A 19,746-nucleotide genomic window follows, 5' to 3' on the forward strand; every position below is an offset into this window, starting at 1 on the left:
TCGTAATTCTGACTTGTAGTTGGCAAATTTAAGACTCAATTAGTCAGGCTTTTCTTCTCCTAATCAACACTAATCAGTCACTGGGAAACATTAGCTATAGTAAATTTATTTCCTTCTGACCAATTAAGGTGAGACTGGTAGTGGAATACAGAATATAGAGAAAACCATTTTTAAAAAACTGATTATAAAAAAGGTCTCCCTGCTTGATTTTATTCTTATATTTTAACTTAGAATTTTACTTAAAAGCAAAATAAACCACTTACTCATAAAGAACTCTTTTAGTTCATTTTCATCAATATCATGTGGCAAGTTACCAACAAAAAGTTGATGACTGTCTGGATAGCGAATTATTCTACGGTTGTCAGAGTCATTCTGCTCCATATCTCCTCTGCCTGGGAATAGGAATAGATTTTAAAAATTTATATAAAAAACAGTTCAAAGCAATAAATGTAAAAGAAATCACTTAATACTGGTATTCTTGTTTGATTCTAATAAAACCAGATGAGCTTCTTCAAGAGGTGGCAGTGTCTATTATTAGTAGGTTAGTCAGAAAACAACATGATACTATATTGTAAAATGGGAATACTGACTAGGACTGCTAAAGTCCCTTCAGGTAGACTACTGGTCTGATTTCAAAAAAGTCAAATAATATTAGAAGTACAGGTATTCTTCCTTAACCAAACTATTGCCATCACCCAAATACCAAGCCTACTTGAGATAGGTATAGTTCTATTAAATATTTGTTTAATCTTTTAATTCAAAAATTAAATCTTTCTATGACATTGCAGTCAAATCAGTACATTTTAATAGTACCAATATCTCATTTACATAGTCTTTTTATGTATTATTCTCATCTATAAATCTTATTTGATTGTCCTAATATACAAGCAGCACAATGAGTTGTATAAGACAGGTATTACACAAAAATGTTTGTAAATAACTAATTAGCATTAAAGAAAGCTCAGAATTTAAGCTCTCACTCAATACCATAAACAAAACCAGTAGCAAAACCAGGATAAATCCTCAGCTTCTGTGACTTCTGATTTAGTCACAAAAAAAAAACTTATTTAAAATTTTTTTTGAAAAATAATATTCTAAATTTGAATATACGATCTCCCGCCTCCTCCCAAAAGCAATCTAAACATTTGTATAGAATTCAAATAAAGGTACTACATGTATTATTAGCTAGCAATGTAAACAAGTCAAAAATCATAGCAACTTACTTAATACCTAAGACAATCAAAATAAGAAGAATCAGGGTGTGCTTAGTGTTTATCTGTGAAGAGATAAGAGTGCTAAGTAAGAGTAGGCTATTGGCAGCTAGGTTTTGAATTCTTAAAACCAGTGACAATAACCAAATAAATAAAAGTGTCTCAAGTTTAGTGGTATAAAATACCTCCAAAATACATGACTCTATGGCATGTCATCAAATAAATGCTCTCTTTAAAAAAAGTTGGCTTTTCTGCCCCAAGCTGTATGTTAACAGGTTGTTCACATCTTTAAGCAATTTGATACAAAGATTTGTGTATAAAACCCATTACGGTTTTACAAAAATTAAGTCTTTTCCAACTTTCCAAGAGCTAAATGCTAAAGGCTATAAAAAAGCTGACTCACCAGGTCTTGGTCCTCTGGGAGGAAAACCAGGTCGTTCCCTAGGTCGTTGTTCACGCACACGTGGTGGCTGAGATTGAACTTCTGGTTTAGCTTCAACTCTTGGCTAAAATATAAGGGAAAAAAAACATACTATAAAGAAACACATTCTGTAGGAAAAAAAAAAAAAAAACAACTAAAGCAACTATCAGCAAGTCACAAACAGAGATAATGGTAATTTCAAAGTTTACAATGTTTTTCCAGAGTGTCCCTATGTATGTGAAAAATAAAATCTTTAAAGATAAATTCTGTACCAATCTAGGACTGTAGGTAGGTTTTAGTTTCCCACTCAAGGATGTATAACTCTCAAATTTTATAATCTTCTTCATTAAAGTTATACCCACATTGACACAGCATAAAGGTACTGCTAAAAAAAATTTAAAAAAAATAAAAATCACAAAAATGCAAGATGAGCCCACTCCATGTAAATGCATAAACAAAAATAAAAGTTATCTTATCTTAGAAAGACACGAATATAAGACACATTATTTCTAAATATCTAGTTTGCTGGCCTTCAGATGTTACAGTGCTCAACTGTATCTCCTAACTCCCACCCCATTAAAATCAATACTTGAATAGTTCCAAGTATATAATTTAGCTTACTCTAGCACTCAAAACTGCTACTTCTAGGTTTAAATGCACATTGAATGATAAGAACTTCTATGTAGCATCTCAAATAGTCAGAGAAGTCCTTTAAGCTCCTTACTATTCTTCCTTTTGATTAACATGTACACATTTTTAAAAAAAAAAAAAAAAAAAAAGCATTGACCCAAACAATTTTGCTTAACTGTAGTTGGTAGGGAGTAGGGATAGAATAATTTAAGGTAGTCTCCAAAAGTTTCTGCTAATTGCTTAAACACATAAAGTGACTATTTTTAAAACAAAATATCATGCACATCTGCTATTACCTTTTCCTTAATACAACAAAATTTTCAGAATTCCCAACCCATCCAGGCTTTCTATCATTGCCCAAATATTTATGATCCATGGAAGAGGCAAAATATATAAATCTTCAAAGGATGCTGAAAATAGCCAGCAGGATATTCAGAACACATCCTCAAAGTTGAAAACTAGTAATTTCAGTCTCATCTTTGGTAAGTGATCATCTCTGAGGACCTCAACCCAAGCAACGGCTTAAACTCTTTTACCACTAATATAACTGGGATTATAAAATTTGTGAAAATAAATTTGGAGACAAAAAATTATACTTCTTTCAAATATGACCATTTATATTGCCAATGATTTCACTGTAACCAAAAGATATATTAACTGATATGCTAGCAGTTTTTAACATATCTGCTCTCTCTTCCAAATTGTTTCCTCCATATAGCTGTGCCATTTTCCTCAAGATGAAATTGTTCCATGTTCTAGAATTCTATTTTAAAAATTAATTTTAAATCTCTCCAGTTTTTTATTTGTATGTATTCATTCCTATAAATATTATACATGTTAATTCATTTTCATATCACACAAAGAACCAAGCACAGCGCTGTTAGACACAGACGTTCAACCACTATTGGTTCATTTAAAAGTAAACTTTATCTTCAGTTCTCTGACCCAAAACACATAGGAGAATGTTCTATGTCTAACAATAGGATCTTAGCCCTGAGATCACTGATGTCTGTATTTGGAAATTTTTACTAAAAAACTGATCCAAAATGTAATGCCTAATAAAGCAGTTATATTTAGAAATTTCAACTAAGGGAGTCTAAGATGCATACCTTCAGTCTGAATGTATAACAAAATTAAAGAATAGATTTGTTCTGTTCAAAGTTTAACGAAGCTAGTATATTGCTAGAAATAAAAATAGCAAATGTACCTTGTATTTAAAATTTCCAGAAAAACCATAGACACAACCATCCAAATGTTATCAAAGAACTTGAGGCACTAACCTTGACAAATTTAAGTTCTTTTCAAAACATGACCAAAACAAAGTAACTGCAGGTAGCAAAATAAGGCTCCAGATAAATTTAAATAATTTCCAACATCTTAAAAATAATTCACAACATTGATTTAGCAAGCTGACCTACTTCAGCAAGTAAATATTTGATGATACCAATGCATGAAAAATATGAGACCAAAAAGCTAACAATGTTCCTTTCAATATCTGATTAACAAAACCTAAGCCAACTGTACATTTATAATTCTTGGGGACCAATAATTGAAGCTACTTATTCCAAACAGATAAAATGGCTAATATCCCACATACTACAACTAGGATCTTACAATTAATTTCATGTAACAAGAAAGTCTGATCATGTAACAAATCCTACAAATAAATGTCAAACAGAATATGAAATAAAAATGGAACCATCAAATCAAGTCAGTAAAAGCAATTACAAACACAACTAATAAACAAGTCGTCTAGTTAACCATAAGCTATTTAGATGACCTAGGCATTTCTACACAAAACCATTTTACCAAAAAATTAATTTACCTACTTCTAAATTAATGCCTACCAATAAACTAGAATTAGAATTAATTTCATCATTTAATCAATTAGAGTATAAAGAAATGAATACTACTTCAAAATAAAAACAAAATTGAAAAGTTATTAAACAGTGGAAATATAATTTATTCTAAATAGAGTGTAAACAGATAAGAAAGTACTTTTAAAGTTTAAATTTTAAACACTTAAAAATTTCTTTTTAAAATTCTAAGATTAAACAGTGTGAACCATTTACAGACTGAGAGTTTAGCCAATGTATATTTTAAAAAGTTCTCTATTTTTAAAAAACAATAATTCTTTATAATGCCACACTATTTTGTGCCTTTCCAAATTTTCTTACCTAAAGTATTTTTGCAAAATAAAATTTAAAAATTTTAAAAGGAACTTTTTTTAAAAATTATTTTAAGAAGCCTTTTAAATGACAATATTATATATTGGTAAAACCAATACAACCTAGTTTCCTAGAATCTGAAAAATAACTCTGAGAAATACTTGCAACTTAAATTATTTAAGATAATGTGAACAGTTACTTGTCTGGGCAAAAGGCAAGAATATAATGCAGTTTTAGCATGTCTTAAATATAGAACTCTTCTTTGATATAAACACAAATACTGTATCCTTCAACAAATTTCTAAAGAAATGTGTAGGTGTGCATGAGTCACATACGGAATCTAATGTTCAACTACATAAATCAAGACTCAATTCTACTATTTTAATTGTATGATCATGAGTGAGTTATTCTAGGCCTCGATTTTCTTATTTCTAAACTAGGAAAAATATTGTACCTGCTCTCACAGGATGAATGTAAGGATTCAATGAGAATAAATATGAAGTGCTTAGCACAACGCCAAGTACAAATGAAAGGTACAATAAGCATTAATTAGCTTTTAACTATTTTAAATAAATGTAACCAAATCTATGAAACGAAATAACCATCCAAAGGTTCCAAATCCAAATCTGATAGGAAATTAAGATTTTAAAAGAAAAGCCACAAGTCACTTATCAGGTCTGAAACTGAGTTGAAAAGCATAAACTATATTGGGCAAACTCATTTTCTTCATTCAGATAGAGTCTGGTTTGTGATCTATGGTAACCGTTTATTTCCTGAATATTCTAACTAAAAAAGGGGTAGGGGTATTATGGCACTGTGTATTCTATTACATAACAGATTAAAATGTTATAATGAATACTAATACCAGAAAGACCAATAATTACTAGCTACTTTTGAAACCTCAAAGTTTTACTGTTTAGAGCATATATAAGGTAAATAAGCTAACAATCTTAGATGTAAATCTAGTGGAATGACATTTACTCAAAATGTTGGGAAAAAAAGAATTGGACACCTTTTAACTATGCCAATGAATTTAAAAATAAAAGTTAGCTAATCTAAACTATATCTAACAAACATCATAAATAGCCAATGTTTTTATTTTCACATTTTTGGAAAGCTCTGAAATGGGTAGGATGACAAACAGACAAAAAGCAGAATACTGGAATGATCAATCAGTTAAGGTGAACACTACAGTCATAAGTTGGTACAGGCTTCAATTAAACAGTGTGAACTACTTACAGACTGAGAGTTTAGGTAATATATATTAAAAAAATTCTCTATTTTTTAAAAACAATAATTCTTTATAATGCCACACTACTTTGTGCCTTTCCAAATTTCTTACCTAAAGTATTTTTACAAAATAAAATTTAAAATTTTTAAAAGGAACTTTTTATTATTTTAAGAAGCCTTTTAAATGACAATATTATATATTGGTAAAACCAACTTAATCTGTATTTCACACACCCAAACCCCAAATACCACCTATGTAGATGATGAATGGAGATTTGGCATTTAAAGTGGGTGTACTGACATTTAATACAATTTTTTTTTGTATATTTAATCCATAATTGCTGATTGACTTGTTTTAAAAAGTATATATATATATGTATATATATATATAAAAAAAGTAAGCAATTGGCAATGTAACAAGGATACAATCCAATGTGTTCACAGATTGGTTACCTGTGAGACTGGTGCTTTAACATGGGGTGGAATTCCAGAGGAAGAAACAGTACCACTAGGAGGCAGGTTTTTACTGGTCACTGAAGCCCAGGAGAAAGCCTGCAGGAAATGCAACAAACCTAGACTACTAATCATGGAAAACCACCAACATTCCTATAGGGAAACTTCCAAATATATATTTTCTTTTCATTTCTAAACTATTGCTTTATATTGGAGGATTCCTACAAGAAAGGCACACACACACATGCCAGTCTATGTGCCAGCTTTCAAAATCTCATTATGCATGATTATAAATGTTTTGTCTGAACTACTAAATAAAACCACAATCAAGTTCCTACATATTCTAAGTAGATGAGCGAGTGGCCAACAAAATCACTAACAGCTAAACATGCTAGAAAATTTTGAACCTTGTAGGACAGATTTCTTTCCCCTTTGGGGGGAAAACAGGGTGTGTGATGGTGTTAAAGGGAAAGGGGGAAAGATAGGAAAGAATAAGAATACTAGTTGAAAACTTTAAAAGACATTCTCAAATTGACAAGAAATCTCTTCTTCTCACTACCCAAACAGTTTAACCTTCTACTTTACAGAGAGATAAAAGAAGTTTTACATGATACACTACTGGTATAACTTATCTTTCAAGACAGTTAACTGGTGTAGTAAGGAAACTGATCCCATTTAAACCACAAGCAATAGGCATCTCTTTTAATTACAGACCAACTTAAGTTGGGAAACTGCACGATTCCTGGTGCATCTGTGCTTAGAAGATTTTATACAGAAGGGAAGAGCAACTGACAGCCTTATACATGGACTGGAATAATTTCATGTACATAACTAAACATTAAATACAGACAAAGACTAATCTGAAGTTATAAATTTCACTACTACGGGTTTTATTGGGAGGGGGGAAAAAACAATGCAACTTCTGCAGGATAACAAAAAACTCCACAGCTTCTTTCATATACATAAAAAATGTATAATTTACTATATATTAAATAATTTAACACAAAACAGTCATGCTTCATTAATGACACCAAATATATATGTGTAATGTTAGAGGTCTGAAGAGTTTCTTTGATCTAACCTTTGGTGGTTCTTGTGGCAGAGAAACTGGTTCTGCAGGAGGAGGAGTAGTAGACTTCTCCTCTAATTCTTCTAAGTTCTTTTCTTCCACTTGTGGTTTCAGCTCTTCAGTCTTTGTTTCAGATTCTGGCTCGGGTTCAGGGTCATGAGAGGATTCTTCCAAAGGTTCCTCTATGCCATTACTACAATAAAGTGTTTAGTTTACTCTTCAGTATAAAATGATCAGTTAAAATAACATTCAATGTCTCTCCAGTCCAAAGAACATAACTAGTTATAAGCCAATAACCTGTTCTATAAGAAGTTGGGTTTTTTGTTTTTGCAGTATTGGGGATCAAATCCAGGCCTCTCATATGCTAGGAATGCACTCTAGTACTAAGCTATATCTCTAGCTCAACCTAACAACTTTAAAACTTGATTAACCAAGAATATTTTTACAAAAGTACTAATATTTTATAAACCCTTTATTTTATATAATGTTTTACATAAAATAGAACGCTTACTCTGCGTTATCTTAAACATTCTACATTAATAGTAAATCACCACCATTTTGATGCAAACATATTCAATTTAAGTGATACAATTCTGTCCAAATTTCTTGCATACACACAATAGAACTCAAATACTGGCCTACTAGGTAGTTTTATCAAAAATTTATTTCCAGGGGCTGAGGGTGAGACTTGGTGGTAGAGTGCATATTTAGTATGCACAAGGCCCTGGGTTTGATCCAAAGCATGCACTACTAAAAGAATTTAAAAATAAATTTTTTTAAAATTCCAACAACAATCCTAGAAACAAAAGCTACCTTGCAACTAGCCTGTAGTTCAAACCAAACGTAACCTTGCAAATACTATTCTTACGTCACAGGGTGAGCTTCATAGTAACCACTGTTAGCATTTTCTTGCACAGGTTCAGGAGATGGTTGTCTTTCTTCTTGTTCCTCTTCTACTTCATCTTCTGACTCTGACAATATATAATACATGACATTTTTTAAGAGGATTTATATAATTTCTAATACATATTTTTAATATGTTTAAGGAAGTGGAATACTAGTTTAGAATACAAATTTTTACAAAGCTATTCAATTTCAATATTTTTCTTAAGAAACTTAAAAGAACAAGCAGGATAAAGTTTTTATTGTACTCTATTTTAACAAGACATATTAATAAAAAAGGAACTAAAATACATAATTCAATTTCCTTGTGACCTCTACTTAATAAAGCAGTAATTACACAATGGAGTATTATGCAGCACTAAGAAATGACAAAATCATAGAATTTGCAGGGAAATGGATGGCATTAGAGCAGATTATGCTAAGTGAAGCTAGCCAAGCCCTAAAAAACAAATGCCAAATGTCTGCTTTGATATAAAGAGAACAACTAAGAACAGAACAGGAAGGAAGAGCATGTGGAAAAGACTACAGTAAACAAAGACGAATGGGGGGAGAGAAACGGAGAGAGAAGGGAAAGCATATGGAAATGGTAGGAGACCTTCAAGGATACATAAAATTATAAGAGGCTATGAGGGGCAAGGGGGAGGGAAAAAAAAGGGAGAGAATTGAATAACAGCAGGGGAGGTAGAGAGGGAAGATGGGAGGGGAGGGGAGGGGAGGGGGGATAGTAGGGGATAGGAAAGGTAGCAGAATACAACAGACACTAATATGGCATTATGTAAAAATGTGAATATGTAACAGATGTGATTCTGCAATCTATATTTGGGGTGAAAATGGGAGTTCAAAACACAATTTGAGTCTAATGTATGAAAGATGATATATCATGAGCTATGTAATGCTATAAATAATCAATAAAAAAATTTAAAAAAAAATAAAAAATAAAGCAGTAATTATAGAGAAGGAAACAAACTAGTGTACACTAATGGAAGATCAATCACATAATTACAGTATTAGCCACAAAATGGACAGCCAACAAAAATATATTAGGTGAAGAGGGGAAAAAAAGCTTTTATCAGGGCTAGGGCTGGAGCTGGGGCTGAGTGGTAGAGCACTCGCCTAGCATGCGTGAGGCACTGGGTTCGATCCTCAGCACCACATAAAAATAAAATAATAAAATAAAAATATTGTGTCCACCTATAAGTAAAAAATAAACATTTTTAAAGCTTTTATCAGTTAACTCCATTTTGATAAAAGTGCTAGTAAGCATAGGATTAAAAAAAAAAAAGTCTATACATAATAGGCACCAAACTTATGATTACCTAAATGGGATGACACTGATGAAAACTTTTATGTTTGATAAAATTTCATAACAAACATCACTATCTTTCCTAACAAAAAACAAAGGGTGAAAGAGAAGAAAAGGAAGTTTGGCTTAGTTACAGTAAAGGGCTAAATTTCTAAACATTTCATACTTAGAGAAATTAAAGAGTCCTTAAAAGCACTGGCAGAACCCTTTTATCGTCAAAGTAATCTCACCTTCATCAAGTTCTGGTTCAGAATCACCAAATACTTCATCTTCATAGCGAAACATATCATTGTGAACATAAAATTTATTTGGAACAGATCCCTACAGGTAAACAATGTACAAATACTCCATTAATATCCATGAATTCAATAATACTCATTGACATATACAATTTTAATACCAGAGAGAAAATCTGAATTCATTATAATTTTCCAAAGCTAGACACACTATGATGTTAATCTAATATAAACTAAAACTCTTCTCAATAGAAGAGAATCAGGACCAATTAATAAATAGAACTTTTCCACCCCCACCCCCTCTGTGTAATCTTTGAAATATACAAATACAGGGACAGGGATGTAGTTCAATAGTAAAGCACTCGCCTAACATATGCAAGGTTCTGGGCTTGAGCCCTAGCACTGCAAAATAAATAAAATATACCAATATACTTTTCTATTATTTCTATATACTTAATCACCCATTTATATACTTGTATCAATCGGTACCTAACTTCTAATTCCATACAGTTATAGTACAAGGACATACACAAATAAATTGTATTAACAGATCCAATAAAATTTCTCAAAAATACACAAATCTAAACCTATTAGAAGAAACTCTTGGACACATCAACCAATAATTAACAAATTAAATCATGTAAATGAAAACTAAGTGAAATGAAAACTTACTTCAGGAGCCAGAACAAAGGTCTGCATAAACTTCCTTTCTGGCTGTCCACTGTTAGACAGCAAACCCATGACCTGAACAACTACTCCATCACTCAAGGTTGCATGAGCATCCACATGACGAATCTTAGTATGACATTCACTGAAGTTCAGAGATAACACTTTGTGGTGTATATCCTTTATAAAGCAAAAGAGGGAAGGAAATACAAATTCTTGTGATTCTGCACTACCTCAACAAAAACCATAACCTACCCATGATTTCCTCATACCTCCAAAACATTAACTACTTAATCTTTCTACTTCACTTGAATCCATTATACTATCCTACACACCAGTGCCAGACAGATGCTCCTAAAAAGACCATTTTCAATATTTCATCTCCCTATACAAGAAATCAGAATGCCTCTCAGATTTTGTACAGTTAATCTGAGCTTGGTATACAGCTTTCTCCTACTTTTCTGTAAGTAGTGAATTTCACAGTGTTGACTGCGCCTTGATGTCATATCTAATTTTACTTTATTGTCATATTTGTTGATGCACTTTTCTACTTGCAATTTCTTTGTGTTTGGTAAAGCTAAATCTTGGGAATCTAACTGAAGTCCCCCATCTCTTCAGTCTTCCTTCCCTAGTAAGTCATAAAGAGAATATACTTCTGTGCATTCCTGAAAGAGGGTTCAATCTACATGTGTAGAAACTTACACTAGTTATTTCATGTACAATTATCAAGGATATAAAACATCACATTTTCTTCACTGTATCCATCCCAAAGTAATACCATGTTTCAAACAAAATGGATGTATGTTTAAGAATTCCAAGCGCATTTGGTAATTACTGAAACTCATTCCAGGTACAACTAATAATTATAATGAAGAAGAAATCCTTTTGAGATCTATTAACACAAGAAGATGTTTAAAATTTATGTGAAATGACTTACATTTTGGCCATAAACAGCTTCCTGGGGCTTTCCACTAGCATCTACTCCACCATGAACATAGGAAGAATTCCGACCATAAAACCTATAAAAACAATAATAATTAAGGATTACTAATGAATTAAAAGGCAGTAGAGTTCTAGCGTCAAATAGACTAGGCCCTAGGTCCAGCTGTCACTAGATGGGTAATCTTGGTCAAGTTACTTAATTTTCAATATTTAAATTCAATTTCATATATAAACACATACATATATACATATGTATATTTTTGGTACTAGGGATTGAACACAGGAGTACTTAACCATTGAGCCACATCCCCAGTCCTTTTTAAAACTTTTTAAATTTTGAGACTAGGTCTTCCTAAATAGCTTAGTCCATCATTAAATTGCTGAGGCAGTCTTTGAACTTGCCATTCTCCTGCCTCAGGCTCCTAGGCCAGTAGGATTACAGGCTTGTGCCTGGCAGTTCAATTAGCTACAAAACAGTAGAGTAGTTAACTACCACCACAGAGTGCCACAAGAATTGAATGCTTAGTATATCTGGCACACTAAGATGATAATCATTAGCTATTCTCTTCTAGTACTTATCACATCTTTATTTCAAGTGTAAGAATGAAATAGTCCAAGTACACTCTAAATACAAATGCTCTGGTAAAATGCATCTTCTTCAGATAAAAAGACTCAGTTACCTAGATTTGTCTAGAAATCAGATGTTCCATTTAATACTCAGAGCTCCAAATGATTACTAACTCCAAAGGCTTCAATTAAAAGTTTAGATTTTAAATTAAAACAATTCAGACCAAGTAAAAAGTGTAATTACTTCAGCATCTAATTTCTCATTAATATTTTTATGTTGTTCCAAAGTAGATAATAAGTTAAGAATTTCTCTGGCATTACTTAAAGTAATTAGAATTAACATCTTTCTAAATTAATGTTATCAAAAATGTAAAGCTAATTTTTTCAGAGAGAATTCATTTCCATCATAATAAAATATGTAAGAAGTTTTTCTGTGCCAAGCAATATTCTCAGTGCATGGCATATATTGATTCATTTAATTCTCCTAACAATCTCATAAAATAAACACGATTATTTAAATGAGCAGACAGGTTCAGAAGAGATTGAATGAACTCCCCATATCATATACCCATCAATAAGAGCAGCTAGGACAAGAACCCAGATAGAATCTGACTCCAGAGTCCACACTTTTAAGCACTATCCTATATTTAAAAATTTACACTATTTTCTCTATGTACTACTACAAGCATGCAAAGTGGCATTATTTTTCTAAAGAAAAATTTGACAGAGTATGTGTGTATGTGTAGGAAAAGCCTTAGAAAGAATCATACCTTTCGTAACAATTCCGGGAACTTATTTCTAAGAATATAACTTAACTAGTAAGGTGCACAAAAATGCATGGTTAAGGACATTTCTTAGTGTTGTTTATACCAGTAAAATATTTATAACAATCTTGATTTTAAGAGGGAAAGTGGTTAAATAAGCTGGGTATAAAACAGCAGTTTGTGCTGTTTCTTAACATGATGGTGAACATGATAATGTACAGTCCTACTAAACTTTGCTTTTATTGTTTCTATAAGAGAAAATGCTAATATCCATATTATGAAAAGTCCTTATATTCCAGTTTCCTCCCAACTCTCTCACATTTTTATTTTTATAATTACAAAAACAGTTATTCACTTTGGGGTTGGGTGGAAGGGCAGCATTTTAATTATAACTTATATACAAGTAGTTGTAGATGAATTTCTAATCTCCTTACTAACCAGGAATGATCCGTAATTAATTATTAGCCTCAGTTGTTCAATCTGGAAAATGAGATAATAAAAGCACCTATACTTTTTTTTCTTTTTGTAAAAAGACTTCCATAAGGATTAAATATAATGATACACATATTTCAGTACTTGGAAAGGAGCGCAACAAACATTATTTATAAAAATGCCCCTAGAAAGCAGAAATTATTACACATATGTTCAACAGTGCAGGACAAATTATAAAAGCTAACTTTATAGAACACTTGATTAAGACGATCTACAGATGAAGGGCTGGAAATGTTGGTTCAGTGGCAGAACACTTGCATAGCGTGTGTGAAGCTCTGGGACTGATCTTCAGCACCGCCAAAAGAGAGAGAGGGAGAGATACATCGAGATCAACAGATGAATTTAAATCTTAACAGCCTTTTCCCAGGAGAAGAAAAATGATATATTTCTCTTTAATTCACTCAGTGTGTTCTACAGCAAATACTTAACAAATCCTGATTCTTGTAAGAATCTCACCTTCTACTTGCTAAGATATAACCAGAACAAAATAAGAACAACCCACAACATAAATCAATTTCATTTCAATCTCTGGAAAAATTAGTGTACAGCTGGCCTAACTCTTGCCAAAATAGTAAACAAGGCTACTATTATTTTACCAAGGAACACTATTTTGTAGATTCAAATACAAATTTTCATTAAGAATATTACTGATTAATTTCCCAAGACTGTAAAAGCTCAAAGATGCCTTAAGACATTATTTCTAATTTCATATTGGAACCCATTAGTCGGTCATGTCCCACATTACTCTTTTAATGAAATATAAAATGCAAGAGTATACAAAAAAGTATGTGTATGCATATATACATACATATACATATATATACATATATATATATATATGAATGTATGAATGTACTAAGTACTGGGATATAATGTGTTTTTTTTTACTGTGGGCTATAGTAAAAAACTTTAGAAAAAATACCAGTCTTGAATCATTACATGACAAAAAGTAGTAGATATGGCTTAGAGATGTTTATAAAGATACTGTTAAATTATGAGGAGTCAGGAAAGTTAAAATATATGTAGTAATAAAAAAACTAATAAAAACACTAAATAATTTGTTTAAAATTTACCTGTGTAAATATTCTGGAGCTTTATTCAGCAAAGTATAATATTGCCTCACAAACTCCCGCCCTACAAGCAGCGGACTGGGCTTCTCCATAACCATTTCTTTGCTGCACAATGTCAAATGCTGAGGGAGCAAACACAAGAATAATTAACTATTAAAAAAATCATCTTTGTAAACTACCATGAAATACATTTTCTTACCACTGAGCTACATCACCATCCTTTTTTTTTTTTTTTTTTTTTGAGACAGGGCCTCGCTAAGTTGCTGGGGCTGGCCTCAAACTTGCAATCCTATGAAATGTTTTTTTAAGACATAAAAATGGGAATAAAGAAAATTAACTTTATTCATTAAAACTTAACTTACAACAAAAGTCCTAGTGGCACACACCTGTAATGCCAGCTACTTGAGAGGCTAAGGCAGGAGAATCAAAAGTTGGCAGCCAGCATGGCTAACATAGGAGACCCTGTCTCTCCTCCCCCTCAAAATGAAGGGTGTTGGGGATGTAGATACATGGAAAACCAAGTGTCTAGCATGGTGAAACCCTGCATTCAATTCCCAGTACAAAAAAAAATTTTTTTTACAACAAAACAATAATTTCCAGTCTTGAAAGTTTCCATCTTCTTTTATCCCTTCTTGATTTCCCTAACCCTTATTATAGGAGGAAGAAATTCCAAGAAGAATTAGCACAAAATAGACACAACTTCTCATCATTTATGCTTATAGCACACAGAACAACCAAAATTATAACATTAGTAACTGAGGAGGAGAGAGGCAAAAATATATGCAAACCTGAGTATGACTTGTTTTTCAAAAAAACATGTAATTGGGATGCCAGTGCAGCTCATTAGTAGAATGAGTGCTTTGTATAGATAAGGTCCTGGGTTCAATCATAAATACAAGTTATTTACACATCAAGCATCCTTTTTCACTATACTTCAAATCACTTGAACAATAATCAGTAATTATCTTTTGGGCAAATAAAAATGCAGCTTAAATTCCTATTTTAACAAATTTAAACACACTTTAAACAATTAAAAACTTTCATAGCCAAAAACAGCCTACAATAGTCATGACAATATGATGCCGTTTTCATAAAAGTCAGGTATTGATTATGATAGAACATAGATAAGACTGTAGCACTACACAATTCTAGCAACTTCCAATTCAGCTTTACATCATGTTCTATTGGGTTCCTTCCTTCTCCCTTTGCAATTGTCCTGAAATTTTCAAACTTGATGTACAAAAAATACCCAAATATGTTTAAATGTATTTATAATGCCCAATTTACTTTCAGAAATAGTAAATTCACAAAGCCATGTCCAGCTATAGCCCTTTTGAGTGCCACTTATTTTCTCCAAACTTAAACTTCCAATAAGGTAGTTAGGCTAACTACCCTTAATGCATAAAAGGACTGTCACTTCCTACATTTAAATAATAGATGATCATGATAACTACTCATCATGTACAATTACAAGAATAGGAATTTAAAAATGAGGTAGCAAAAAAATGTGGCATTTATACACAATGGAGTATTACTCTGCAATAAGAAATGACAAAATCATAGAATTTGGAGGGAAATGGATGGCATTAGAGCAGATTATGCTAAGTGAAGCTAGCCAATCCTTAAAAAACAAATGCCAAATGACTTCTTTGATATAAGGGGAGTAACCAAGGACAGGGTAGAGCTGGAGAAGAAGATTAACATTAAACAGCGATGATAGGCGGGAGGGAAAGTGAGAGTTAAGGGAAATTGCATGGAATTGGAAGGTGAGCCTCAGGGTTATACACAACTACATATAAGAGGAAAGGAGGAGTAGGAGAAAAATTATATAAGTGGAAGAAACAATTTATAGTAGAGGGGATGGAGAGAGAGAAGGGGAGGAGAGGAGAGGGGAGGGGAGGGGAGGGGAGGGGGGATAGTGGAGAATGGGATAGACAGCAGAATACATCAGTCACCAGAAAGGCAATTTGTAAATCAATGGAAATGTAACTGATGTGACACGGCAATCTGTATACGGGGTAAAAATGGGAGTTCATAACCCACTTGAATCAATCTGTGAAATATGGTATATTAAGAACTATGTAATGTTTTGAACAACCAACAATAAAATAATTAAAAATAAATAAATAAATAAAAATGAGGTAGCAAAGCTGGGATGAGAATGCAACTCAGTGGTAGAGTACTTTCTTAGCATGTACAGGCCTTGGATAGATTCCCAACACCACCAGAAATAAAATAAAACACAGTAGCAAAACTAAGCAACTTAATGTTTTTATTTCAAATAATGGGAGATAAAAAAAGTAGAGCTACCTAGTAAGGCTTTATAATTAAAATGAAGAAATTATGCAATTTTAATATTGTTACAATGGATGTTAAAATAATAAAGTGCCGGGTATCCTATGCCTGCAACCCCAGCAGCTTAGAAGGCTCAAGGCCAGCCTCAGCAACTAAGCAATGCCCTAAGCAACTTAGTGAGATCCTGTCTCAAAATAAAAAAATAAGGGCTAGAAATGTAGCTCAGTGGCAAAGTAGCCTGTGTTAAATACCTGGGTGGGGGAGGGGACACAGAATAAAATACCCCTGGATAATACAATTATGTACAAAACTTTCTTCAAACTGTGACAGAAATGCTATTAGGGAGCTGAGGATGTAGCTCAGTGTAAAGAGCTTGCCCTGGGTTCAATCCCAGTACAGCAAAAGGAGGGAGAAAGAGGGAGGGGAAGGGAGGGAAGGAGAGAGGGAACAGGGAGAGAGAGAGAGAGAGAGAGAGAGAGAGAGAGAGAAGGAAATAAAGAAATGCCATTAGGGATCATTTCTGGATTTGAGGTAATTTCCACATCTTGTACAGTAACACCTGTTTTTATCTCAAATTTCATCATATCCATAAAATAAATATTTCACCTACCATTTTTACCTTTACATATTTGGTTCTTTCTCAAAATAAAAAGTTGCCAAATACACATATCAAAGACAAGTCAAAATACTTTTAAGATTCATTGTAAAAAAGTTCAAGAGAGGCTTCAAATTGCTCACTATATATAAAGTCACTGAAGTATACTGGTCATAATAGTATCAACTGAAATCAAAAGTGAAGAAGAGATAACCAATACTCAATTTATCATTATTCAGTAAGTTATTATTTAGCATAACTTATTCAAAGGAGGAAAGAGGAAACATTAAAAATGAAACTCAAATGGTGAATGAGATAATGTATAAAATGGGTTATGTATAGTCTACTATTTGTTTTAAAGTGAGGAAGAAGCTCCCACAGAGGATGGTAAGACAAAATGAAGATGTTACTAAGAAAGTGTTTCAATACAATACTTACAGATCAGGTCTTTACCACTCTTACTTAAAATGACTCAATTCAGAAAGCCAAGATATAATTAATTGATGGAAATCAAGCAGAAAGTGAAGGTACTAGAGAAAAGAAAGAAAAAACCCTACTACTTATTTACGGACTAATACATGTGTCCTTCATGAGCAACTGCCATTTTACCCACCTTCCATTTCTCTGCCCATCTTCCAATTTTCTCCCCTTGAGAAGGGAGATTAGTTCAACAAATAAGGAATGGCATCAAAAAAGTATTTGGTATAGATTATAGATGAGCCACAGAACAAGTAGTTTGAATAGGTGGGGAAAATATATTGATATTACTCAATTTTGTAACGCATACATAACCAGTGCATATAAGAAAAAAAAAGCCAAATTACATTCAGAATAAAATGTGATTGCAAATAAAAAGAATAGTGTGCTTTTTATTCTTCATAGCTATGTAACCCAACTAACTGATAAATGATTATTGGATTTGGATGTTTCTTTTTTCTTTTTAAAGTCATCAACATAAAGTTCAGAACACAAGAGTAAGAAAAAAACGTATCTATGATCATGAAAAAGTCTCAACCTTCCTGAATCTCAATTTCCTAAAATAAAAATTGAGAAGAAATCTCTGGTCAACCCTAGAAGACCACACACAGTATAAAAACAATCTTAGAAGTTGCTCTTGCACCTTTAAAGATAAGAGCAATTATCACCACTGCTTTACAGAAAGTGACATTTCATGTATTAAACCCCATTTCTTGCAATGACACCTGAAAGCAGGGAGATTGCACTGTGTAGTAAGACACAATATAAAATTTATCCTGGCTCTGGATAAACAAATCTTTTGTGAATTAAAAACATTAGCAATACTATTTATTTATACAGATCCTAAGATGCTTATATCCAGCTTCATTTCACTTTACAGAGCCTGGAATACCTTTTAGAGACTAAGGTCATTCTATTCTTCTACTCTGCCTTCCCTACCTCAAGTCCCTGTGAATTTTTAATCAACATCCCTTTTATTGATTACAGTTTCTTAAAATTTTTCCTTTCCATTTGCCTAGACTTAATTCCTGAAGCACATCTACTCCAGCTCTCATAAGAAACTGCTCAAAAATCAATTGTCACCCATTCTTTATGAATCTCTCAATAAACATTGAGTGTGTCAATAATACACATTGAGAGGTAGTAAAGGAAGAAATAAGAAACACAAATAAGACCCCCCAAAAAAGTCACACTAGGCTTTAGATTCTACATAATATATTCATCTCCTCAACTTCAAAATAATTTTTTTTTAAACTGGGTATCATGGCACACAATTATAATCCCTATTTGGGTAGCCAAGGCAAAATCCTAAGTTTGAATCAGCCTGGGCAACTTAGGCAAGACAGTTTCTCAAAGTAATAAAAATGACTATGGATGTAGCTCAGTAGTAGAGTGCTTGCCTAGTATGAGGCAGGCCCTGAGTTCAATTCCCAGTACCACTAAGAAACAAGAACAACAAAAACATGAAGCCCACCCCCCACCCACATACAAAAAAAAAAAAAAAAAATTATGGCTTTTCCTGCTAATGAAAACTTCAACTTTTAGGCAATAAATATAGAGCTTATTTAAATTTACTTTTGAAACTGAAAATAAAGGAAGTTTAGTAAATCAATAATATAATGGGGATGCCTCCAAGTTAAACAATCTCGGGTTATGTTAACACAGACCCAAAGTCTAAAATGAGGTGACAGTTCTGAGATAAATACAAATTACAGGAAGGTAGATTTGGATTCAATATAATGCAAGAATAACCAGTTATTCAAATGTCCAACAGTTACTTCATAAATAGACAGTCACTCTAGGTTTTCCAGACATTAACTGAACAAGTTAGCAGAAATATAGTAAAGGGATCCTTCTTCCAACACCAAGATTCTAGAAGTCTGTTAAAAAGAATTGGACTTTTGCCTAATCATCTACAGTTATTTCATATCTTCCTACCTATAATGATTGAAACACTCTGCATTCATCTGGGCCCAGTTAAAATATTGTCCTCCTGAAAATCTTCCACAATTCAACAGACTATAACTCTTTCCTCTAATTTTCAAAGTTCTTTTGGCATTTATCATGGAAATTTATTAATCATATTCTGTCCTAAGTTACCAACTATGCAACTAACTATCTTAGTCTTCTCCATTTCCCTCTCAAATATTATAACTTAGCTCTTCCTGAATGCAATTCTCTGGAATTTCACAATTCTTTGCAACCATCCAATGACTTCTGCAAATCCTCCACCTGTCTGAATTATCACAGTAGG

At 32.5% G+C, this 19,746-nt stretch overlaps 1 protein-coding gene across 6 annotated transcripts in view; it reads right to left on the bottom strand.

Moving 5' to 3' along the window:
- G3BP2 (G3BP stress granule assembly factor 2) overlaps positions 1–19,746 on the bottom strand; it is a 92,188-nt gene that overhangs the window by 12,488 nt on the left and 59,954 nt on the right. For 4 of the 6 annotated variants that reach the window (XM_081303247.1, XM_081303249.1, XM_081303252.1 and 1 more), the window contains exons 2-10: positions 14,129–14,247; positions 11,228–11,309; positions 10,297–10,470; positions 9,619–9,709; positions 8,051–8,153; positions 7,195–7,375; positions 6,114–6,212; positions 1,615–1,717; positions 264–392 (exon numbers count right to left, since the gene is read on the bottom strand). In XM_081303247.1, the coding sequence (XP_081159373.1) occupies positions 264–392; positions 1,615–1,717; positions 6,114–6,212; positions 7,195–7,375; positions 8,051–8,153; positions 9,619–9,709; positions 10,297–10,470; positions 11,228–11,309; positions 14,129–14,223 (1,057 nt within the window). In that variant the 5' untranslated portion in view covers positions 14,224–14,247. The remainder of the gene's footprint in view (positions 1–263; positions 393–1,614; positions 1,718–6,113; positions 6,213–7,194; positions 7,376–8,050; positions 8,154–9,618; positions 9,710–10,296; positions 10,471–11,227; positions 11,310–14,128; positions 14,248–19,746) is intronic. The other 2 variants (XM_081303250.1, XM_081303251.1) reach the window with 2 other exon arrangements.

The sequence above is a fragment of the Spermophilus citellus genome (assembly GCF_964194105.1).
Source record: "Spermophilus citellus genome assembly, chromosome: 8".
NCBI lineage: Eukaryota > Metazoa > Chordata > Mammalia > Rodentia > Sciuridae > Spermophilus > Spermophilus citellus.